Source organism: Rhinoderma darwinii, chromosome 1 (assembly GCF_050947455.1).
Source record: "Rhinoderma darwinii isolate aRhiDar2 chromosome 1, aRhiDar2.hap1, whole genome shotgun sequence".
Lineage (NCBI taxonomy): Eukaryota > Metazoa > Chordata > Amphibia > Anura > Rhinodermatidae > Rhinoderma > Rhinoderma darwinii.
Window position 1 is genome coordinate 305,591,461 of NC_134687.1, and position 26,176 is coordinate 305,617,636.

Consider the following 26,176-nt stretch of genomic DNA (forward strand, 5'->3'; position numbering starts at 1 on the left):
CAGGATACAATGTATGGGCTGCAGGGAGAAACTCATCAGAGCTCATACATTCTAGGCACTTCAGTACTGAACAGGATATAATGTATGGGCTGCAGGGGGAAACTCATCAGAGCCCATACATTCTAGGCACTTCAGTACTAAACAGGATAAAATGTATGGGCTGCAGGGGGAAACTCATCAGAGCCCATACATTCTAGGCACTTCAGTACTAAACAGAATACAATGTATGGGCTGCAGGGGGAAACTCATCAGAGCCCATACCTTATAGGCTCAGTACTGAACAGGATACAATGTATGGGCTGCAGGGGGAAACTCATCAGAGCCCATACATTCTAGACACTTCAGTACTGAATAGAATACAATGTATGGGCTGCAGGGGGAAACTCATCAGAGCCCATACATTCTATGCTCAGTACTGAACAGGATACAATGTATGAGCTGCAGGGGGAAACTCATCAGAGCCCATACATTCTAGGCACTTCAGTACTGAACATGATACAATGTATGGGCTGCAGGGGGAAACTCATCAGAGCCCATACATTCTAGGCTCAGTACTGAACAGGATATAATGTATGGGCTGCAGGGAGAAACTCATCAGAGCCCATACATTCTAGGCACTTCAGTACTGAACAGGATACAATGTATGGGCTGCAGGGGGAAACTCATCAGAGCCCATACATTCTAGACACTTCAGTACTGAACAGGATACAATGTATGGGCTGCAGGGGGAAACTCATCAGAGCCCATACCTTATAGGCTCAGTACTGAACAGGATACAATGTATGGGCTGCAGGGAGAAACTCATCAGAGCTCATACATTCTAGGCACTTCAGTACTGAACAGGATATAATGTATGGGCTGCAGGGGGAAACTCATCAGAGCCCATACATTCTAGGCACTTCAGTACTAAACAGGATACAATGTATGAGCTGCAGGGGGAAACTCATCAGAGCCCATACATTCTAGGCACTTCAGTACTGAACAGGATATAATGTATGGGCTGCAGGGGGAAACTCATCAGAGCCCATACATTCTAGACACTTCAGTACTGAACAGAATACAATGTATGGGCTGCAGGGGGAAACTCATCAGAGCCCATACATTCTATGCTCAGTACTGAACAGGATACAATGTATGAGCTGCAGGGAGAAACTCATCAGAGCCCATACATTCTAGGCACTTCAGTACTGAACAGGATACAATGTATGAGCTGCAGGGGGAAACTCATCAGAGCTCATACATTCTAGGCACTTCAGTACTGAACAGGATACAATGTATGAGCTGCAGGGGGAAACTCATCAGAGCCCATACATTCTAGACACTTCAGTACTGAACATAATACAATGAATGGGCTGCAGGGGGAAACTCATCGGAGTTCATACATTCTAGGCTCAACCATGTTATCCATGGATCTCCAAGTGCAGCAGCAGAAGCGCTTTATGTATACAATTACCGCAAACGCTATCACACTCTGCGATGAAAAAAAAAAAAATCTCCTCCTTTAATCCCCAGCAACCATGGCCGGAAGTGACGTTAACCATCTCGGTGCCAAAAGAGCAAAAACTTTCTACGACTCAAAATATATTTATTTAACTTTATCTGAGACGCCGAGTAATGAGGTTAGTGCCCAAAGTCGTTTAGAAAATAAATAAAAAAAATTAGTAACATTTTTACTGTTTTGAAAATCCTGCCCTTAGTTAATATGGATTTCACTAGTCAGCGTGCTGCGTCATCACGTCAGCGCAGGTAATACGTTCAACTGGCTGGGAGGAAGTGGCGTTGCGGATTGAATCGGGACGAGCTAGTAGGTAACGCTTGGGTTGAAGGCCTTTTTACTATTGTATTGTATTGTATTTTATTGTTCTGTTAGCGACTGTGTAGATTTGCTGCCTGCCTAGTGTTTAGTTGGCGGGAGTTCTAGCGATATAAATATCATATTTACGTGCGTTATGTATAGACACCAGTGTGCTACAGGATCTGGCTGCTGTTTATTGTATCGCCTCACGCTGGTTTTTATAGTTATTGTTGTTTAGTTTGCCATATCCCACGATCCTGGGAATGAAGGGGCCGGTATAGCTCTGTGGCACCTCGGCAGTTGTTGCAGTTCCGTGTGGCCCATCTGTGAAGCGGAAAACCTTGAAGTGATCGCGGTGCTAAGATCCTTCCTTCTCAGGATCGTTGGGGGTTCTGGTAGTCGGACTGCCTCTGATTAGAAGGTAATGGCATATCCTAGCAATATGCTATCACTTTCTGTGATGGGAAAACCTATTTAAAGTGCAAATTTAGCCTCCTGTGCTTCTCTTCTCCCCAGAAATGTAGTTTATAAAGGGAGGGGTTAAAGATTGCACAGATTTACCCTTATAGGTATGCTAGTATCTATAGGGGCTAGTCTGCAGAAATACTGTTATTGTCTAAAGGGCATATGGATCGTTAACTTGCCCCTACAGAAACGGCAAGTGGTGGTATATAAGTGAATCTATGCTAAATAGAATGGAACTTCCACCAGTTTACATTACAAATGCATAGAGATCAAGCCAAATGCCATCAGTTTCTATAGGGGAAATAAGTCCATAACCGTGCCATTTATTATGCTGCGTTTATGTAAAAAGATGGGGTTTAATAAAGTAATCTACATGTTCTGTGAACAGTATATATTACGTATATACATGATCATAGGAAAAAGCACCGTAGCTTGCAGTGAGGGTGCTATCCTCAGGGGAGACTTGACATGAAACCCCAAATACGCACAATCGCAATCCAGAGGAAAAGAAGCAGCACTCCAATATTATAAAGATCCAAAATTTTATTCACCCAACATCGAGGCAACGTTTCACCTTCCCATTGAAGGCCTTTTCGAGCTCGAAAATGCCTTCAATGGGAAGGTGAAATGTTGCCTCTATGTTGGGTGAATAAAATTTTGGGTCTTTATAATATTGGAGTGCTGCTTCTTTTCCTCTGGATTGCGATTATACATGATCATATTTATATTACCTCATTGAACTCTGTTTTTGACATATACATATATATAAATAAAAAAAAATCATTGGCCCCCAAAAAATATTACTTCTCTAAATAGAACTAAAAAAAAATTTAAAAAAATAAATGCTATATAGGTTGTGTTTTCAGTATGTAAGTGACCAAAACTTCCTGGTAAGAAGATCCCAGAGGCATATAGTGTAAGGTTGTGAGATCTCGCGGCTCTAAGGCCTTATTTACATGACCGTATGTCTTGTTCATGTTTTCGTGGAAATCCATCGCTCAAAATATATTAGACTGAAATTTATACGAGTCCAAACAGACTCTCAAGGCCAGACTCCATTAGTCAGTATCCTAATTAGGATATTTCACCGATATATATCGAGAGAGGAGAAGAAAACACACATACACTCTGATATGTTCAAAATGCTCCTCTGAAGGATTTATTACCAGACTCAAACTGTTAAACTGAAATTCAGAAGGGGTGTAGGCTTGAGGTTAACCAATCAGAGACAATGTAACAATATTTGTTATTCAGTAAAAAGCATACAATAAAATGCATCCCAGACATCATTATAATTCTTCACACATTAGGTTTGCAGGTGGCCTTATCTCTTTTGGACAGAATGTCCTCGTGGAGATGGGGGGGGGGGGGAGACCTTCCTTCACGCATACTTGCCACCCTCCCTTCTTACTCCCTGTCCATTCTCTACCAACTTTGCATGGGAACCAAGGTCAAAGATAAAACATACGAAATCAACATTACTTGTATTAAAGGAACAATTACTTTTCTATTCACTACAAAAGAACCAAGATGGGAACTCCAGACAAGATGGCTGCTGCACGAAACTAAATCATTTAAAGAGGCTCTGTCACCTGATTTTGCAACCCCTATCTCCTATTGCAGCAGATCGGCGCTGCAATGTAGATAAGAGTAACGTTTTGTTTGTTTTTTAAAACGAGCATTTTTGGCCAAGTTATGACCATTTTTATATTTATGCAAATGAGGCTTTCTAAAGTACAACTGGGCGTGTTTAAAGTTATGTACAAGTGGGCGTGTATTGTGTTCGTTACATCGGGGCGTTTTTACTTCTTTTACTAGCTGGGCGTTGTGAATAGAAGTGTCTGATGCTGACGAATCAGCATCATCCACTTCTCTTCGTTACCACCCAGCTTCTGGCAGTTCACAGACACACAGCGTGTTCTCGAGAGATCACGCTGTGACGTCACTCACTTCCTGAGTGACGATGTAGCTACTTACCTGCAAACGCTGATGCTGCTGCAGAATCAACTGTAGCCTCTGGTGCCGATGTGGCCGACACGATGCAGGACCTGGGGCAGGAAGTGAGTGACGTCACAGCGTGATCTCTCGAGAACACGCTGTGTGTCTGCACTGCCAGAAGCTGGGCGTTGTGAAGAGAAGTGGATGACACTTCTATACACAACGCCCAGCTAGTAAAAGAAGTAAAAACGCCCCAATGTACGCACACATAATACACGCCCACTTGTACTTTAACTTTAAACACGCCCAGTTGTACTTTTGCAAGCCTCATTTGCATAAATATAAAAATGGTCATAACTTGGCCAAAAATGCTTGTTTTAAAAAAACAAAAAAACGTTATCTACATTGCAATGCTGATCTGCTGCAATAGGAGATAGGGGTTGCAAAATCTGGTGACAGAGCCTCTTTAAACATTATTATATTCATTTTCAAGTAATACATATCTTAGTAATTCGGCATCCTGCTTGATAATTCACAATGTAATTTCATTAAGAGAATATAAGCAAATAAATCATCCTTCACAATGTGCTGTCCATTTTAACAACGGACAGCACGCAGACCCATAGTAGTCAATAAGGCAGTTCACGCGTCCTTTTTAAAAAAAAAAATTTTTTTATTCAATTGAGCGTGTCCATTGCGAGGAACTCACAACCTATTCTGGTCTGTTCTTGCGGGCCATACTCGTCTGTTGAAGTCTTTGGCTGCGTGATAAAAATCGTCAGCACGCGGACGATATACGTGTGCTGTCTGTTTCTTATGGATCCGCTGCTAAACGATGCAGAAGAAAAAAGAAAAGTGAAACCAAGAAGTGCTTGCAGAGGAGAAAAACGAATGATATACGGACGTAAGAAACTGACACATGGGTGCAACATGGACATTCATACAAATGAAATATTTGAGTTGTTTTTTTTGCCGACGCAAATTGCAGGCACAGCTACTCCATAATAGCCACAGGAGCTGTCGGGACAGTACGAGAACTTAAAGCAGTACATAAAATAGATTGAGAACCCCATATTACCCATATTACCTCCTATTGTGCCGCCAGTGCCATCCTCCAGTTTAAGCCCTGTTCACACAGTGTATTTGACATACGTGTTAAATGCTTGATTAAGCCTCCCTTTGACTTCAATGGGAAAGCGTGCCGTTAGTACATACAACAAGCTTTTTTACGTGAGCGTATTTAAATTACACATTGCTTAATAGAAAAGCGTAATTTCAATTCTTTTGCACGTAAAGCGTGCCGAAGATGCGCCAAATGTTCATATAGTCAACGTGAGTCCTATAAACCTGCTTGTATTTTAAACTGCACTTTGCAAAAAACTAGCGTATTTGACACGTTTATACGTCGGTTTTGTTTTTTTCTTCACCATGTCAACATGCCCTTAAAGAGAACCTTTCACCTGCCCAAACATATGCAGCATGTAATAGGCAGTGCTGCACAAACCCTGTCTCACTATAAAAAAAAAAAATCTAATTTATTTAGATATCGGTGCCATTGTTTGTTGCCCGATATTTAAATAACCCCCTGAACTGTCAATAGGGTGTGTCATTGGCAAGGGGGCATGAAATATCGCTGTGACACAGTTCAATCCGCTACGGAAAGTGTCACAGCAAGAGCTGAGAGGAGGAGAGCGCGTGCACCGCTCCGCCGCCACCACGGAACAAAAGAGGAGGAGAAGAAAGTGAATTCTTCTGTTCCATGGCGGCCACAGTATCTTTGGCAGCAGCATCGGAGCTGTGCGCGCGAGCGCGCGTGCATGCATGCAGGAGCATGCAGAATCTCACTCTTCAGCTCTCGGCAGACAAGGACAAGACTGTGTGATCTCTCACGAGAGATCAGTCTTGTTCAGCTTGTCTGCCGAGTGCTGAATAGTGAGAGCGTATGTACATGCGCGCGCACACGCGCTCCTCTCTCCAGCTATTGCTGTGCCACTGTGTGTAGCTGATTGGACAGTGTCACAACGATGTTACCAGCCCCATTGACCGTTCAGGGGATTATTTTAAATATCTGGCGCCAAATATAATGGCACGGATATATAAATAAATAGGAAGATAGAAAAAAAAAAAGTAAAGTGCCCCGGGGTTTGTACGTCCCTGTCCATTATATGCTGCACTCAGCTGCACATGTATGGGCAGGTGAAAGGTTCTCTTTTAAGTGAATTTAGTCTAAGGCCTCATGCACACGACCGTAGCCGTGTGCACGGCCGTGATTTTCGGGTCGGCCGGCTGCGGACTGTCAGCCGCAGGCCGCCCGCAAATCGTGGGACATGCACATGGCCGCGGCCATTGTTTTCAATGAGCCCGGACCGCAGAACCGGGCCGTAATAAGACATGCCCGTTCTTTCTGCGGTCCGGGCTCCCGGGCCGTGCACGGACCGCAAAAACTACGGTCGTGTGCACGGCCCCATAGAAAAGAATGGGGCCGCAATTCTCCCGTGGATTTTCGGGGGAATTGCGGCCGCAAAAACACGGTCGTGTGCATGAGGCCTAATGCTTAAAGAGGCTCTGTCACCAGATTTTGCAACCCCTATCTGCTATTGCAGCAGATCGGCGCTGCAATGTAGATTACAGTAACGTTTTTATTTTTAAAAAACGAGCATTTTTGGCCAAGTTATGACCATTTTCGTATTTATGCAAATGAGGCTTGCAAAAGTACAACTGGGCGTGTATTATGTGCGTACATCGGGGCGTGTTTACTACTATTACTAGCTGGGCGTTGTGTATAGAAGTGTCATCCACTTCTCTTCACAACACCCAGCTTCTGGCAGTGCAGACACAGCCGTGTTCTCCAGAGATCACGCTGTGTCGTCACTCACAGGTCCTGCATCGTGTCGGCACCAGAGGCTACAGTTGATTCTGCAGCAGCATCAGCATTTGCAGGTAAGTAGCTACATCGACTTACCTGCAAACGCCGATGCTGCTGCAGAATCATCTGTAGCCTCTGGTGCCGACACGATGCAGGACCTGTGAGTGACGTCACAGTGCTGCACTGCCAGAAGCTGGGCGTTGTGAAGAGAAGTGGATGACACTTCTATACACAACGCCCAGCTAGTAAAAGTAGTAAACACGCCCCGATGTACGCACATAATACACGCCCAGTTGTACTTTTACTTTTCAACACGCCCAGTTGTACTTTTGCAAGCCTCATTTGCATAAATACGAAAAAGGTCATAACTTGGCCAAAAATGCTCGTTTTTTAAAAATAAAAACGTTATTGTAATCTACATTGCAGCGCCTATCTGCTGCAATAGCAGATAGGGGTTGCAAAATCTGATGACAGAGCCTCTTTAAGAATATGCATGAGACGGATTTGAAAGCATTCAGGAGCCTTTACAGGCATGAATAATACCTGTAGAGGCGTTATTGCGGCCCCCTGGCCATATGAATTCCACAGAGGCGCTCTGCCATAAGGGTGCTTGTTCTATTAGCCAAAGACAGGTAGGCCATTCATTTGAATGGCCAGCATATAATACTACATGTTCAATGTAGCGGTGGATCTACAAAAAAAAACAAAAACCTTTTTCTATTTTTTTTTTCCCACTTAAAGTAATGTAAAAAAAAAAAATTGGCATCGCCACGTTCATAAAAGACCAAACTATTACAATACAACATCAGTTAACCTGCAGGGTGAATACTGTTAAAAAAACAAAAAAAAACAGATTTTTTTTTTTAAATAAATAGCAATAGTCATGTGTACCCCAAAATGGTGGCGATAAAAAGGTTGCCTAGAAGAAACAAGCCCCATACACCGCTCTATCGCTGGAAAAATCAAAAAAGGTATGGGTCTCAGAATATGGTGACAGAAAACAAATTATTTTATTTTTTATAAACATATTTGTATTTTGTAGAAGTTTATAAATAAGTTATATAAATTTGGTATTGCTGTAATCATATTGACCCCCAGAATAAAGTTAAAATGTCATTTTTACTGAAGGGGTAACGCTGCAAAACCAAAACAAGGGGGATTTCTGTCTGCCCCCCCCCCCCCCCCATTTTACCTAACAAATGTAGTTTGTTTCACAGTACATTATATGGTACTATTAAAAACTTCAACTTGTCCTGCAAAAAATGAAGTCCTCATACATCTATGTAGACAGAAACCCTTGGAAGGTGGGGAGGAAAAAATAAAAAATTGTCTGGTCCTGGAGGGACGACCCCTTTCTAGAATGAAGCCACCTCCTCGATCAACTCATTTCTGTGAGTCCGACTTCTCTAACCCTTGCGATCAGTTGTAATGGAGTGTGGGATCATTTCTCATTGTATAGAGAGAGCCGGGTTGGGAGGAGACAGAGAAGTGATGTGTGGCATATGGTTGAAGGAGAACAGAGGAGGAAATGACAGCCTAGTAATCTTAAAGGGAATGTGTCGCTAGAATTTTTTTTTTTTCAGTTACACAATTAATATATAAGTAATTACACATTGTTTTAATTTTTTCACAAGTCAGGAAATATTATATATTAGATTCTAATTTATAACATTTCCATGTTCTGGCCACTAGAGGGAGCAGTTCCAAAAATTGCAGCATGGTCACTGTGGTAAAGCAACCGCATTGATTTATGCTGCAAATTTGGGATGGACACACTCTCTCTAGTGTCCTCACACAATCCCCCACTCCCTTATTCTGGCTAGTGCCAGGAGAAGGAGGGGTTTGAATCTTCAAACCTCCTACACTGTGCCGCCATTTTCTGAGCGACTGCACAGTAGTAGGAGGTTCTACACATCATACACTAACATAAATTAACTGCTGCCGCCTCCGCTCGTCTAGCAAGTTCTTGCCGCCTACGCTCCTTTTCCTTGCGTCTTCGCTTCGTTGAACATATGGCCGTAAGACGCGTCGGGAAGTAGTCGTCTAACTGTTTGGCAGCGGCTTCCATTCCACATGAAAATGGCGCTGGATTTCGCTCTACGAACAAGCTTCGTTCTGGTCTGTGTTGGAACTGCGCATGCGCCGTTCACACACAGACGGCGTACGCTTCTGAGAATGGAACGGCTCCCATTCGCATTCTCTATGGGGTTGTATGTGCCGTATAGCATCTCTGTATGTGTCGTTTATCGACACATACAGAGATGGGAAAAAAAGGCAGCCCGCATAGAGAAGTAAAAGTATGAATACATTAGAAAGTGACAACACAAATAAATAAAAATTTTGTTTACATTATATTAAAAGCAATATGATAAAAAAAAAAATCATGACACCTTCCCTGTAAGGTAATATAACTCTGCAGCAGGAAAGTAGAGAGATGCCAACAACGATAAAGGTCCTTTTTAGAAGGCTTAATATTGGCTATGAAAACCAGCAATGATCGGTAATGTATGGGCACGAACAATTGTTAGTACGATCACTCGTCCCCATGCATTTGCATCATGTTGGTATCACATCTTCTGGTTTACACAGGGAGATGTGCTGCTGAGTAGCGTTATTGGCTGCATAAAACATCCGATCTTATTAATCGGCTGATTATTGCCCTGCTTACACAGGTCAATGATCCGGAACGACCGTTCATATGAATGCTTGTTTGCCCGAACATTGGCCTGGGTAAGGCTGGGTTCACACGAGCATGTTACGTCCGTAATGGACGGAACCTATTTCGGCCGCAAGTCCCGGACCAGACACGCTGCAGGGAGCCTGGCTCCTAGCATCAGTTATGTACGATGCTAGGAGTACCTGCCTCGCTGCCGGACAACTGTCCCGTACTGTAATCATGTTTTCAGTACGGGACAGTAGTTCCACGCAGAGGCAGGGACTCCTAGCGTCGTATATAACTATGATGCTAGGAGCCTGGCTCCCTGCAGTGTGTTCGGTCCGGGACTTGCGGCCGAAATACGTTCCGTCCATTACGGACGTAACATGCTCGTGTGAACCCAGCCTAAGAGGTTATCTATTGGAAGTGAGATAAATGGAGCAGATCTCCGTATCAAACTGTACGGACCTACAATAACCGAGCTGCTCTCTCCTCACACAGCCCTGCTAGATGGAAAGTCCGTATTCCCTACAGGAAGTACACGTGCAGTGTATTTATCCTCACATGTTATACAGTATCTGTGCTTCAGTTTTCCACTACGCAGGCTCTATCACTAACTCTGTTTTCCCTGCACTAGTGGGTGAAGTCTAAGGCTATGTGCACACGTAAACTGCACTTACGTCTGAAATTACGGAGCTGTTTTCAGGAGAAAACAGCTCCGTAATTTCAGACGTAATTGCTCGTCCTCGCATTTTGCGAGGCGTCTTTGACGGCCGTAATTTAGAGCTGTTCTTCATTGAATTCAATGTGTCCTGCACTTGTTTGACGAGGCAGTCGTTTTACGCGTCGTCTTTTGGCAGCTGTCAAACGACGACGCGTAAATTACAGGTCGCCGGCACAGTACGTCGGCAAACCCATTCAAATGAATGGGCAGATGTTTGCCGACGTATAGTAGCCGTATTTTCAGGCGTAAATCGAGGCATAATACGCCTCGTTTACGCCTGAAAATAGATTGTGTGAACCCAGCCTAAGGCTATGTTCACACGCTTAATAAAAAAACGTCTGAAAATACGGAGCTGTTTTCAAGGGAAAACAACTCCTGATTTTCCAGCCGTTTTTTAAGCAACTCGCGTTTCTCGCTATGTTTTCGCATGCACTTTTCCGCTGGTGTTTTTTTACGCGGCCGTTTTTTAAAACGGCCGCGTAAAAAAACGCCCCATCAGAACAGAACGCCGTTTCTCCCATTGAGATCAATGGGCAGATGTTTGGAGGCGTTCTGCTTCAGATTTTTCGTTCGTTATCGGCCCGAAAAACGGCTGAAAATAAGCAGTGTGAACATACTCTAACTGCTATTATGTCTGCCCTACACTGCACACATACGGAAGAGGACATCCTGCTCTCCTATCTTTCTGGCAGTAAATTGTCAGAAATGGCAGCAACATGGAGATTATACAGCGGTGTAGCTGTGACTACCGCACTGGGGTGAGAGATATCACTTACTAGCCGCTGCAGCGTCGTCTGTCGCTCGCTCTCCTCAGATTTTGTGAACAGTTAGCAGGCTCCTTTCTTCCCTCCCTCCTAAGTAGAGAGAGAGGAATTTTTTGTTGTAATAAGGTAAATTGTAGAGTTTCTTGCATCCACTTGTACTATTGATTTATGCAAAGCTTGTTGAATAGTTATTGACCATTTTGTTTACTACTTCGCAATGTGCTTTTGAGATATATTGCTATGGTGGTTTAGTATTGTGTAATATATATGTGTGTGTGTGTGTGTGTATATCTATATATATATATATATATATATATATATATATATATATATAATCATGCATCTAACCTATCCAATGTGTTTTCTTGCTTTTCAGTTAATCTAAGTTTGCTCTGATAATCCAAGTATTCCAGTAATTAACTTTTTTGCCTTACAGATTTAAAGTATGGCGGGCCAAAGGATGACCCGTGAAGCTTTTGATGGAGTAGTACAAGAGAAAATGAAAAGGTACCGTGTAAGCATGGACCAAGCCATCTCAGATACTTTACGGGAGCTGGAGGGTGAGTAATTTAAACTGTATATTATGTAATAGTGTTTGCTAAATGTCACTTCACTTGTAATTCTAGCACTTGTGTAATAAGCCCATGGCACTCTTTTAAAGGGGTTGTCCCAAGATTAAATGTTACCCCCTAACCACAGGACAGGTGATGACTTGCTGATCGATGGGGGTCTGACCGCTGGGACCCCTCCGATCTCAGAAACTGACCCCCCGTTCTTGTGATCGGTGGGCATCTCAGTGGTCGGACCCCCACCAATCAGCAGGTCATCACCTATCCTGTGGTTAGAGGATAACATTTAATCTTGGGACAACACCTTTAAGGCCATGTCCACCTTTGAACATGACCGTTAATAGAACTTTAAACAAGCTGCTTGTCAGGCAAACATTGAGCCAGCACGTAATGCTGGGAGATTTCAGCTCTGAAGCCAGCAGAAATATAAATCTACGCATGGATATTAATACAGGCTGTAACTCCGGACTAGTACATGTAATATCAGTAATACATACAACCTGTCTCTGGCTCTGAAGGACTTGAATGTATATATTTCATGGTTGCTCGTGCATTTTTTTCACTTCAGGAGAAGTAAATGGCCACATGCAGCTTCCCCCAGTTATAACCTCCTATTTCTGGGGGTTAGAGAAGTCAATCTTGGGTGATCAGCTGATACTCCTGGGTCTCTTCATTCTAAGGAGTTCCAATTGAGGCGACACCATTTAAATCGGGAAAGAAAAATACAGTAGACTGTAGAAACCAACTAGACAAATAATTTTTTCTTAGTGACCACAGATATCAATGGGAAAACTCCGTTAATAGATTTTAAATGGTAGTTTCCCATTGATAGCCTGTCATTTTTTGCTCGTAATGTCAACAAATCAATTTAATGGAACCGGCCAGCCCCACTACCTTTTATGTAGCAGTTAGGCTTTGAGTAGCTGTATTTGTGATTCATGTGAGGGGCTTCTGCTCATCGCTATATTTTTGAGGACATTTTTGCAAATTTTTTCCAATAAATGTAACCGCTGTTCATTAATTCCAAAGTTTGTCCTGAATTACATGCTAGCCTTACTTTTTTTCTTTATTTTAATTAGGTCCCACCACCGCAAGAAGGCAAATAAATGACATGGAATCTCTTTACAGAGATAAACAAAGGTATTCCATGGGTGATCTACCACACAGTTCTGTGGGCAGAGGCTGGGGTATGGGGACAAGGAGAGACAGTAATTCAAACCAGCCTTACCATCATGAATTAGGAAGGGAACCCTCTGGAGGAAGAAATTTGAATCCTCTTTTGAACAGATGGGGTCCTGCTGAGCCAAATGTAAAGGAGAGGTTATACCGAGAAGAACTAAATGCTACAAATCGCCAGTTCAGTGAACTCGAAAATGTAAGGTCATTAGACCGGGGAGAATTTTTTTCTAGAGACTTGAACCTTGCTCGTAGAAGTTGGGAGCTTAATCGCCCTCTTCAAGGACCAGAAATTATCAGGGATTTGCGCTCCCCTCAGGGGCCCATGAAGCTTGGAGCGAAGAAAGGCCGTACAATACAGCATGCTCAGAGTGTTGGTAGTAGAACAAGTATAGCTGGTGGGGCCTCCACTTCACAAAAAAATGCAAAAATGAAACCTGGTAGTTTAGACAGCGCTAACCCAGCATTTAAATTCAGCGTGCGCATTGTGAAATGGGCCAAATTTAATAATTTGAATGTTGATTCTGGTCTTCTGAAACAACATCAGGCTCTGTTCAAAGTGAAGACTGACACCTGTAAGATGATAGTGGATTGTTTTAAAGGACCAATGACATTATATCACAGAGAAATGTGCTTTTCTAGTGTAAAATCTATAGCTCATCCTGCGTTGAAGAGCCCCAAAATTGACAATGAACTATTGGACTTGTTGATTAGAAAAAGAACCGTGGCAACCAAGAATGATTTCTTTGAAGTGATCAAACCATTTGACAGGGAGATGATGATGATCCAGCTGCGTTTGCTAAGATGTGCAACGCCTCTGCTGATGGCCTCTAATACATTTGAACTGAAGAATCCTATTGCAGATCCAGGACAACTTCTTTACTCCCTGAGTAACACTGTGTCGCTGTGCCAGAAAGCTATGGTTCTTATAGGCCAAACATTTGCAATGATTACTACCACCCGGCAGAATAATATTCTTGAAGCACTGGGTGTCTCTGAATCATGTCCGACGCCTTCAGAGTATCCAAATTTCAAGGACTCTTTTCTTTTTGGGAATGACTTTATTTTACAGTTGAAAGGCTGGCTTAAAAATGGAGGCAATAAATTCACCTTAAAATCCAGAGCCAGACCAGCTGAAGCTACTGATGTTCTAAAGAAAGAAGAGTTAAAGGCTGATGCGGAAAGTCAAGGTTAGTTGCTTTAATATTACAATACTAAAGATAGGCTTTTGTTAAATATTGTCATATGCCAAATACTATAGACTTTATGAGCAATTTAAACTAATCCATGAGTGAATTTGATTGGCTATCTGGCTCTTGGAATATGTCCAGCCGTGGAGTGCTAAAGTACCACTCTTGAGAGATACAGGCATCTATTAGGCTATGTTCACACATCGCAAATTGCTGCAGATTTTTGGGCCAAAGCTAGAAGTGGTAAAAAAGGAATAGGAAATGTAAAGAGAGACCTTATACTTCTCCTTCCTCCTGGTTTGACTTCTAGGTTTGGCTCCTAAATCTGGAACATATTGTGATGTGTGAACGTAGCCTAAAATGTCTAAGGGAAGTTAGAATAGTGTGTAGTTAAGTCCTCCTTATGGGGCGGTGCTTCTGGAGGAAACAAAATTTCTGCTCTTGGGCATTTTACTCCATCCTCTGCACTTTTGGAAAAGGGGGCATGACTCGACAAAAGGCTGGGGCCCGACAGAATAACTATCGTTTGCGGCAAAAATAATTACATAATCTGATGGGGTGTAGCAAGGTAGAGACCCATCATACTCTACCCGCATCGCCCATTGAACAATTTAATAAGATGTGCTCGATGTTAGACCAGTCCAGAGACGCTGCAGGCTATGGTAGCACATTCAGGCCAGGCAGGCTGCTCACAGTAGCACGAGCAACATGCGGCCTCGTGTTCTCCTGTTGAATAAACGGCTTCTGGGAAACTTTGGAGAAATGGCCGTACCACTGGTTCCACGACCAAATCAATGTAACGCTGAGCTGTTAGTGTAGCTGAAGTGAAGACTAGAAGGGTCTAGCTACCGTATGTTATGCCCCTCCCCCCCCCCCCACACCATAATCCCAGGAGTAGGACGAGTATGGCATTCCATTGTGAAGGCCTCTTCATGGCATTGCCCACGTGGTCTCCAGACCAATATCCGGCTATCATTGCGTCCGACACAAAAGCAGGACTCGTTGCTGAAGAGGATAGCCTTCATTGCCGTCTTGCTGTGTGCCTTTGAGAGCGGTGGCGTGTGGTCAATGGAACACTTGTAGCCGGACGTCTGGCTCGTAGCCCAATATCGTGCAAACACCTTCTGATGGGCTGTGTCGACACTGGTTGCCGCCCTACGCTTGGGATGTGACGTCCAATTTCACTTGCAATACAGAATGGATCCCTACGTGCCATTCTTCCAATCAGACGATCCGTACGTGCAGAGGTTCGCCTCCGTGCATCTCTTTATTTAATTCCCGCTCGTTGTTGCTCTACCAACCTCCGGGACACTCAACCTTGAATAGTGCTGACATATCAGCCTAGGTGCGTAGCGGGCTGCAGGAGCGACAAATCAAGTCCCTTTCAGTTCAAGTATTCTTTCCCTCTGTTTGCAACAACAGTCACGTTGATGAACAGGAGGCATCGCACAATCATCCCACACCACTTGATCCGCTTTCTGAGGTTTCATGTGGCTAAAAAAAAACTCTGCCTTCCACATGCCACAGATTGGAGCTAGGTGCCTGAAAATTTGATCGTTTGCAGATCTTAGTGACACCTGTTACGTCCTCGATATGCATAACCCAATGGCTTGCCCTTCTTGGTGTTGCAATTTCAATGTTGAGTGTAAAATATAATTATTTTTTTTATATATATATATCTATCTCAGTTTTTTTTCAAACTATAAGACGCAGTTGTTAGAATAAATCTTGCTAAAAAGTCCCTGCGTCTTACAGTCCGTAGTCAAGGGACCTGGCGCCGGGCCCCCTGACCGCTTCATTACTTAACCCCTTCCCGAGCCATGACGTGCCGACAGGATATGTCATAAATGTCAGACGCGGGTGCCAGCTCTGCGACCCGCACCTATCTCTAGAAAGGGGCCCCCTAAACCTAGCTTTCTGTGCCCTCCCGGCCACTTGATTACATGTGGAGTTACGGAAACAGCGTAGCTTGCATGCTACGCTGCTTCCATAACTGCCATTCACTACTATGGGTGTTACGGAAACAGCGTAGCTCAGCGAGTTGCGCTGTTTCAGTAACTCTACATGTAACCAAGTGGCCCTTGGTTCAAGTCCCCTAGGGAAACTAATAAAATGTGTAAAAATAATTTTCAGGAGTGTAATTTTTTAGCTTGTATCTTCCCATTTTTCCCCAAGCACAATTTAAAGAACTAATTTGGTATCGCTGTGTACGTAAAAGTCTGATCTATTACAATATACCATTATTTAACTAATAATGGAGTACATTTATTTATTTATTTTATTTTTATTTTTTTTTAAATCCGAATAGTTTTTGGGTTACCATTTAGCACTTAAAAAAAAAATTGAATAAAACAACGTGCTTAAAGTCGTATGTACCAATAAATGGTGCCGATAAAACTAACGCTCGTCCCGCAAAAAATAAACAGTCACACCGCTCAATCAATGAAAAAAAATATTAAAAAGTTATGGCTCTCAGAATGTGGTGAAACAGGGAAAAAAATTTGTTTTATTTCCTGTTGTCTAAAACCTGGGTGCGTCTTATAGTCTGAAAAATACTGTATATATCCATTCAGATATATTAGATCACAGCTCTGCTTCTCGACTTCGACTCTCACTGTAGTCCATGGCTCATACAAGGGACTTATATGCAATGCAGCACTCGCCATCCTAAATGTCGCATATGAGTACTGCATCGCATAGAAGTCCCTGACGCTGCTTGGCGTCAGTACCTAGTATGAGTCAAGGCCTGCTGTGAGAGCCTAAGGGGACCCGGTGGAGTGAAGCGTGGCGGTGTGGTAAGTATACATGTATTTTTTATGTCCGATCAAGGAGCGAGAGGGATGAAGCCGCGGTCATTGTGAGTGGCGCGTAGTCAGCTGAAAGGTGCGAAACCTTTATTAAGAGGCATTCGCTTCTTAGTACATGTGTTAAATCTTACTCCAGCAAACTGTTTATTAAGACTGGCGTATGAAACGGCAGTTTTGATAAGTCTCCCCATGTTTGTCAATGTTGAATTCATTCAATTCTCCAGGGAAAATGGCAAAATAGGGGTTTATTCATCCAGCATGCAACATGTCTGTCCTATCACGTGTCTGCATGTAAACCATCTGCACATAATAACCTTTATATAGCGTTAACATATTCTGCAGCACTTTACAATTCAGAGGGAACATGTACAGACATTATCCGACATTACATAGTGACAAAACTAATTTACAATTCAAACGAGTGAGGACCCTGCTCACAAGAGCTTACAATCTATGAGGAAATAGTAAGAGATACAAGATGAGGGAGACCCTGCTCACAAGAGCTTACAATCTATGAGGAAATAGTAAGAGATACAAGATGAGGGAGACCCTGCTCACAAGAGCTTACAATCTATGAGGAAATAGGAGGAGATACAGGAGGACCCTGCTCACAAGAGCTTACAATCTATGAGGAAATAGGAGGAGATACAAGAGGAGTGAGGACCCTGCTCACAAGACCTTACAATCTATACAGTAGTATAGAGCATGCTTAGGGGATATATATATATATATATATATATATATATGCATGCATGCAAATGTGGGGTGTGGCCTGAATAATCGTTAATTAATTTTAATCGAGGTTACATGTTTAATATTCGTGGTTTTGATTTAGGTCCTATTCGCCCAGCCTTAACATAGGCGCATGAGCCTGTCACCAGCCAGTAAATGTGTATGACAGACAAGGAGTGTGGGACATACTGTTCAATGAAGGGGTCAGGTCCTTTGGACTAATTTAACAGGGGGTGGGGTAAAAAAAAAAAAGTCTGATAAGGGAATGTGATTGGCCTGTCTAAAAAGATCTGTTTTCAGGGCACCCTTAAAACTGAATGTGTGAAAATAATTTGATTGTCTGGGGTAGCGCATACCAGATAATTGGTGCAGCGCAAAAGTCTTGGAGATGGGAGTGGGAGGTTCAGATTATGGAGGATGTTAGTCTTCGGTTATTGGCACAATGTAGGGCATGGGTAGGCTGTTAGACATAGATGAGCGATGAGAAGTAAGAAGTGCTACACTGAAGAGCTGTGTAAAAACAGTTTTCTAAAAATAACATGCAAATTCCTTTTTGACACGTTCTCAAATTCAGGCAACGCTGGACCCTCGAATCCATATTGATTGCATTTTTTTAATGAAAAAAATATATTTATTGTTCATTACATTAGGGGACACTGACCGTGGGCATATGCTGTTGCCACTAGGAGGCTTGACACTATGAAGAAGAAAAAAAAAAAGTGACTCCTCCCTGCCCACAGACACTGAGCTATTTAGTCTTACCTTAGTGTTGTAGGAGGCAGACACTTCTGCTGATGGCAGCAGAGTCTCTACCAAGAATTCTATTTTTATTTTCATCATGAAGAACTAGGGTCACCGCTCTCCCACCATTGTCCCCTTGGTAAAAGCAGTAATGCTGAGTAGGCTGTTCCTGCTGGTTAGTACATGTTAGAGTGTTGCTTAAAAAATAAATAAAAAAAACAACCCGAAACCAGGGCAACGCCTGTGCACTGTGGCTGTCCACCGGACCAGCCTGTTCCCTGGGGCTTTAGCCCTCTCTACGCTACCTGACTCTTTTGGGCAACTGGTACTTTTTACTGTATGGCTGGTGCCATTACCTTGGCGGTCCCATTATGCACTTCCATGCACAGCCAGGGGTGGGAACTTCTTTATGGTATGCACCAATAGCGCTCCAGCGTGCTTTTTTTTTTTTTTTTTTTTTTCTCTCGTCTCCTCATGGGGAATCATGTCTCCTGATTGACCGGTCTACTCGCGTGACTGCCAGCAGTCAATCACAGCTCTCGGTGGGCAGGGCTTCATTGTTCCCCTCTGCTCTCCTCCTGAACAGAGCTGCTTCGTCTTGCCTGAGGAGGACTTCTGACATCTTGGAAGTGGGTAGGATCAACCTTTGCTACTCTATTCCCCTACAGGTGCCCTAGCTGCAGGCACTGAGTTCGTTTCCTAAGGGAACATGCTCTTTTTCTTTCTGTGCTAGTTTTCAGTTAGTACACTTCTCTAGCAGCGCTAAGTGAAGCAGCCATTACTCCCTGAATAGGGGTACTACTTGCTACGCAGTTTTTATTTTTTGTTCGCACTGCTGCAGTGTGAAGTTAAGTCTCTCTACTGCCATGTCTGACCCTAAAGAGGAGCCCTCACGCCAGACAAACTCGCCATTTATTATACCTGCTCAAAGTGCAATTCTAAATTTCCATGTGGTCAGTCTTTTTTTCTTATGTGATGTCCTAGACAAAAGCCTGTGGCCTCTGCACTTCTGCCACCCCCCAATGTTGCTCATTCCTGGTATGATAGGTGTGGATCCGGAATGGGCTAATTCCTGTTTCACGACAGTTGATAACCTGGCGAACGTTACTTAGTCCCATTCTGGGTGGCATGTCTCAACGGCCGCCGGATTCTTGTTCTGCCCATCTTCTTATGGGCTTCACGTCCATGTCTTCACCTAATGTCCATATCAAGCTCCCCGCTTGCCTTCGTTTTCACCGTCTTCTTCTGTTTCACCCCCTATATCTGTGCAAGTTGTTTCTGGCCCTGATGTCAGGTCTGGTGCCTCCTCTCCTTGCAGAGATGCTTTGTCTGATGGTGAATTATCTGATTCAGATTTAGTTGGTAAGTGTTCTACCTCACTTCCCACCTCAGGAGAGGTGCTAATTAGAGCTGTTCATGACACACTTCAGGTCACTGATTCTGCACCTTCCATTGACTCCATTTCTTTCTTTCAGTCCCAACGTTCTCAGGCTGTTTTCCCAGCCCGGTTGGAACTAGAGGGTGTAGTCTTTAAGGAATGGAAGCACCCATTCTAGCCGTCTGGATGTTTGCTACCCCTTTCAGCTGGATGCAGACTCTGGCGTTAGATCCTCCGGTTTCTCGCCTAGCCAAGGCCACTACCATGTCTATAGCAGATTCCACCTCCTGCAAGGATCCACTGGATTGCTGCGGACTCCTTTTGCTAAAACCACTTTTGAGGCCTCGGGAAATGCCCTTTGCCCAATTTTTCCATCTGTCTGGGTTTGCAGTCGTCACTCAATAGGCTTACAAACTCAGTCATGGCCTCCTCAGGAGGAACTAGTTGCAGATATACTTGGGGGTAAGGAAACAGATCAAAGCTGCACTTGACGCTGCCCGCCTGGTGGCACGAACCTCTGCTTCCTCTGTCGCTGTTTGTAGGACCGCCTAGCTCAATGCTTGGTCTGCTGATTCAGCCTCCAAGTGCTCCCTAACTGCTCTACCTTTTTTAGGGTCCCATCTCTTTGGGCCTAGGTTAGATGAGATTATCTCAGAAGCCACAGGTGGCAAAAGCATCGATCTTCCTCAGAATACACCTAAGCGCACTACCCCAGCCAAAGAGGCGGGTCCATGTTTTCATTCCTTTCGTGTTTTCCCCAGCACCTCTTCCTCCAGGCCGCAGACTCGCCAGTATACGAAGGTCAAACCTTCCTACAGGACCTTGCGTCCCTGGCCTCCACCTGCATAGGTTGGAACCGGCAAGGCCATTTCCGCCTGAAGGTGTGCCCCCACTCTACTTTTCTTGCGTTGGGGGGGGGGGCAGGCTTCTTCACAGCAAGGACGTCTGGCTTTCTCACATTTCGGACGCCTGGGTTTGAGGTAGTATCTTTAGGATGCCAAATTGAATTTTCCAGCCTCCATCCAGAGCAGAGAGTTTCTTTCAGTCTGCTGTTCCACAGTCCCCCATCTTGGGCAGTGCCTTTTTTTTTTTTTTTTTTGGGCTGTCGACTTTTGCTTCTTCACGGGGTCATCATTCTTGAAATCGGTTACGGGGCTTTTTTTCCAACCTTTGTCATCCCCCAAGAAGGACCGTTCATTTCGGCCCATCCTGGATCTCAAGCGCATCAACGTGCATCTTTGGGTCCATCATTTTTGGATGGGATCTTTCCGATCTGTCATTATTTCCATGGGACCGGAAATTACTTTCTTCTGTGGACATCACGGACACATCTACCTGGTGAGTTTTCAGACGGACGATGCCACGGCTGTGGATTATCTTATCTAAATTGCCAGGGCTGCACTCGCGGCACCGCAGTGATGGCTGAGGCTTCCATGATCCTAGTCTCCCGTTCATCGAGTTGACAATTAGGTAGCAGGCTCTGTCGTGAAAGCCCTGGATCCCAGGAGTGGTCTCCATCAAAATGTCCAAATTTGTCTCAGGTGGGGTCGTCGGGATGTGGACTTGATGTCCTCCAGGTTCAATCGACAGGTCCCCTGCTTCATCTACTGAACTTGGGATCCAGAGGCCGGCGCCGTGGACGCACTCGTGGAGTATTGGTCGGACTTTTTCTCCTGTTCATCTTCCCTCCTCTGCGCCTCCTCCTGCCGCGGCTCCTCTGACAGCTCAAGGCGGAATGGGTTGCTGCGCCACTGTTGGAACATGGACCTCGTGTCTCTGTTGGCCGACGTCCCGTGGCTTTTACCTCTCCGTCCGGACCTTCTCTCTCAGGGACCCCTCTTCTTCCACCAGAATTTTAAGGTCACTGTTTAGCGGCGTGGCAGTTGAAGCCGCAGTTCTGAGGGCTTATATATATATATATATTTTGTATTTTTTTTTTTTTGTTGTTTTTGGAGAGTGTTATTCTAACTATGCCAGAAAGTTCTCTTCAGCCTGCGTCTACAGTTGTACATGAAAGGCTTACCTCAGTTGGTGAGGATGGCAAGCTTCCTACCTTGCATTTTTTTTTCTTGTCCAGGATTCTATCCTTTTTACAAAGTGGTTTGGATCACGGTCTAGCTCTCAGCTGCTTGACGAGGCAGGTGTCTACGTTTTCCATTTATTTGGTTACCTGTTGGCGTCTAAGGCTGACATTAAAGAGGCTCTGTCACCAGATTATAAGTGCCCTATCTCCTACATAATCTGGTCGGCGCTGTAATGTAGAGAACAGTGGTTTTTATTTTGAGGTCACCATTGCTCTGTGAATTTGAATGCTTGTCCGTAAGACTTTATCACATTCGGGGCAAAGGTCCCCCCATTCTGGGTCATGGCCCACTCTACCAGAGTGGTTGGGGCTTCCTGGGCTGTGTGCCATCAGGCCTTTAACCCTTCAATTGTGCAAGGCAGCCACATGGTTGGTCTTCTCTGCACGTACTTGTCAGGTTCTACCAGGTGCATACCTTCGCCTCTGCAGATGCTTCTCTGGGTTGCAGGGTATTGCAGGCATCTCTGAAGTAACTTACCATGTCCTGTGATCTGTGAGCATTTACGGTTGTCCGTTTAAGGTATTCTCCTTTCGTGTTTGACATACTTATCTTTCCTTGTTTCTTCTTCTCCTACTGCTTGCGGACAGACGGAATAGCAGGGTATGTCCTGTAGGAGGAGTAACCTTTTTTTATTTCATAGTGTCAAGTCTCCTAGTGGCAACAGCATATATACCCGTGATCTGTGTCCCCCTGTTAATCCATGGATCTAAACAAAAATACATCACAATTTATTGTTTAGTCAAGGCTTGCAATATGTGTGCTTTGGTACAATGTGAATTTCCCCCAAAAAAATTTTTTCTTTTTAAATCTAAAATAAAAAATTAAATTTTGCAAATATCATTTTTTTTTTTGTGTATTCCGTTTTTGTTGCTCCATTTCATTGGGCCCTGTTTGTAGGTTATAGGGAATCTGACTGCAATTTTAAGGCTTTAAAACATCGCTATTTTGGGAAGGGGGAGGGCATTGGAGCAATGGACGTTTAATTCCCCCGATGCTGCGGCCGCAAGTGGCACTGAGGTGGCCCCTTGATGTGCAAATCCTCCTGGCGTCTCCTTAGGGAACGCTACCAACTCCTCCTCTCTGAGTGACGTCTCTAGCGGTCTCCTGATTGGTTGCTAGAGCTGTCACTCAAATCCGAAAATGGCGATTGCTACGCTTGGGGAATTGTTTTCTCTGTCGTGCAACTGACATGACTGAGACAACGCGTATTGTTATAATGCCCTCCCCTATATAGCTCTGTCGGCAGTTTTGCTGTTTCAAAACTGTTGACCCAGTCCTGTTTAAACTAGAAGCTGGGGCAGTGTTTTGTTTTTTGTTTTTTTTTGTTTCGAGGACTATTTGTAAAGTTGCTTTTAAAATAGTTGCACAAGTGCACACAGCCCTCTATCTTTTTGTGTTTATCTGGACAGATGTATTGTTAGTAGGTTATTTATTTGTTTTTTAAGCTTTGACTGACTGTCTTAACCTTCTTTTTTTTTTCTCAAAGAAATGAAAGCAGCTGATCCCAAAGTAGTTGCTACCATTGATAAGCTTCTAGAAGATGCAAAAAAAGGAAACCAAGCAGATGGACAGAAGTCTGAATTTTGGTAAGAACTTTTTGCTATTTGGCGGGGGAGATAGGATTAAATATAATGAAACTTTTAACGCTTTCAAGGCCAAGGCATTCAGATGCCTGACCACAGCAAAATTTCACCTTTTTAGAATGCCACATTCTAAGGCCCCATGCACACGAACGTGAAAACGGCCGTAATTACGGGCCGTAATTACGGCACGTTTTTATGGGCCCATGGACTTTTATTGGCCACGTGTACCTCCCCGTATGCTTACGGGAAGGTGCCCGTGCCGTTGAAAAATATAAAACATGTCCTATTTCAGGCCGAAATTACGGCACGGGCAGGCCCATAGAAGTCTATGGGACTCCCGTAATTACGGGTGACTACGTGTGTGCACCCGTAATTACGGGAGCGTTGCTAAGTGACGTCAGTAAATAGTCACTGTCCAGGGTGCTGAAAGAGTTAAACGATCGTCAGTGGCTTCCGATCACAATATAGAGCAAGCTGTAAAAAAAAAAAAAAAGACGTTCATACTTACCCAGAACTCCCTGCTTCTTCCTCCAGTCTGGCCTCCTGGGATGACGTTTCGGCCCATGTGACCGCTGCAGCCAATCACAGGCTGCAGCGGTCACATGGACTGCCGCGTCCTCCAGGGAGGTCGAACTGGATGTCAATAGAGGGATGCGTCACCAAGACAACGGCCGGGTAATTATGAATTTCTTTTACTTTTTCTGCGGGAAGGGCTGCTGATTGCTGCAGTGCAATTTTGCAGCGAAAAACGTGCCCATAAATATGGGTGGAATACGGGTGACACGGGACCCGTATTTATGGGCACGGGCCCGTAAATACTGGTGCAATACGGGTCGAATATGTGTGACCAAGGACCTGTATTTACGGGAGGACAAAAATACGTTCGTGTGCATGAGGCCCACGGGTAAGTATTTTTATTTTATACTTTGGCCAAATTTTCGGAGCACAGATGGGGATTTCATGTGGTATTATGAGAGCTGGTATAGTTTCATTTTATAAAGTTTTATGTAGGGGAAAGTGGGGAAAAATATTAGAAATGCAAATTTCCTTCTTCCTTTTCTGATTTAGCATAATTAATTCAACCAGACAAAATAATGTAACAAGATATTCTCTGCTATCTTCCTTGTATAACAATACCATATATGTTCACTTTGCCCCACCTACATCATTGCTTTAACATTAGAAAATAAATGGTGACGTTCGTTCTCTGGAGTGCCTCCTGCCCTTAGGCGGTATGTGGGATTTGTAAATGGGGCCCCAGAAATAGTGTCACAAACTCTAATATGTAATTTTAGATAACCAATAAAACATTTTTTTTAATGCATTATATAAACTAACTTAGCTCCCTCCACTAAGGGTATATATTAATAGTGACCGCAGTATACCTGTGTATAAATGCCATACTACCAATGTAGTGGACAAGATTGAAAAAACAAAACTTCTAATGTCCACAGATGACAGCTGCTAGGGCCATCCAAATTGGCAGTGCGGACAGATCTCCTTTCGCTTTCCCTGGTTGATCCTTGCACCATGCCTAACTCTAGGGATTCACTTGGCTACCACCACAAAAAGGAGGCCCGCTCCTGGTGGCTACCCTTGCAGAACTCCCTACGCGTTTTGTCCCGCCTACTAAGCATAGACTCAGGATTTTTCAAAAGCTTGTTATTTTAAGCTCCAAATAATACGCAAAATAACATTTTGTGGCCTTTCAACAGCAATAGGCAGGATTTTTCTGACTTGAATCTAATGGGCACAAAGCACCAGTGTACAGAAAATTTGTATTGTAGGCATGGGAGCAAATATGGCTCCTAAATATTTAGACTGCGGAACCAAAGGCATCAAAGTGATTCTTTTAACCTGAAGTATTGCTGCATGGAGTATTTAAAGCAAACTAGAAGCATCATGGGAACATACTCCATACTGTTATACATTGACCTCCATTATAACCGTATTCCTTAATAACCGAAATGTTGGCCTACTGAAAAGTATGTCCAGTATATGCCCTCAATACTTGGTCGGGGCTCCTTTTGCATGAATTACTGCATCAATGCGGCGGGGCATGGAGGCGATTAGCCTGTGACACTGATGAGGTGTTATGGAGGCCCAGGTTGCTTTGATAGTGGACTTCAGCTCGTCTGCGTTGTTGGATCTGGTGTCTCATCTTCCTCTTGACAATACCCCATAGATTTTCTATGGGGTTTAGGTCAGGTGAGTTTGCTGGCCAATCAAGCGCAGCGATACTGTAGGAGGTTTGAACATGCAATCCCCTCCTTTCTCCTGGCACTAGCCAGGATAAAGGAGGGGGGATTGTTTGAGGACGCTAGAGCGAGTGTGTCTTAAATTTTGCAGCTTAAAGCAATGTGGTTGCTTTACCACATGCCAATGCTGCAATTTTGGGAATTGCTCCCTCTGGTGACCAGCACAGGGAAATGTTATAAATTAGAATCTAACTTATATTTCCTGACTCGTGAAAAAATTAGAACAATGTTTAATCATTTATACACTAACTGTTTAACTAAAAAAAAAAAATAATAATTTCTATCGACACATTCCCTTTAAATGCTATCTACTACATTATGCAAAACAGTGGAAAAGAAGGGGACTATTACATTAAGAATGATTAACAGGAGAAGACACGGCAGCCATCTCCATATCAGAGACGCGTCCTAATTTAGTTTAATAGCCGACTATGATACCAGGTCAGCAGT

General features: G+C 43.7%; 1 protein-coding gene across 2 annotated transcripts in view; it reads left to right on the top strand.

The window, feature by feature from the left end:
- Nucleotides 1-1,734: 1,734 nt before the first annotated feature.
- The window catches only part of LOC142648684 (SURP and G-patch domain-containing protein 2-like), a 69,232-nt gene continuing 44,790 nt past the window's right edge, over nucleotides 1,735-26,176 (top strand). Inside the window, exons 1-4 of one of the 2 annotated variants that reach the window (XM_075825467.1) lie at nucleotides 1,735-1,808; nucleotides 11,645-11,768; nucleotides 12,857-14,143; nucleotides 23,372-23,471. In XM_075825467.1, coding sequence (XP_075681582.1) covers nucleotides 11,654-11,768; nucleotides 12,857-14,143; nucleotides 23,372-23,471 — 1,502 coding nt within the window. In that variant the 5' untranslated portion in view covers nucleotides 1,735-1,808; nucleotides 11,645-11,653. The remainder of the gene's footprint in view (nucleotides 1,809-11,644; nucleotides 11,769-12,856; nucleotides 14,144-23,371; nucleotides 23,472-26,176) is intronic. The other variant, XM_075825468.1, reaches the window with a different exon arrangement.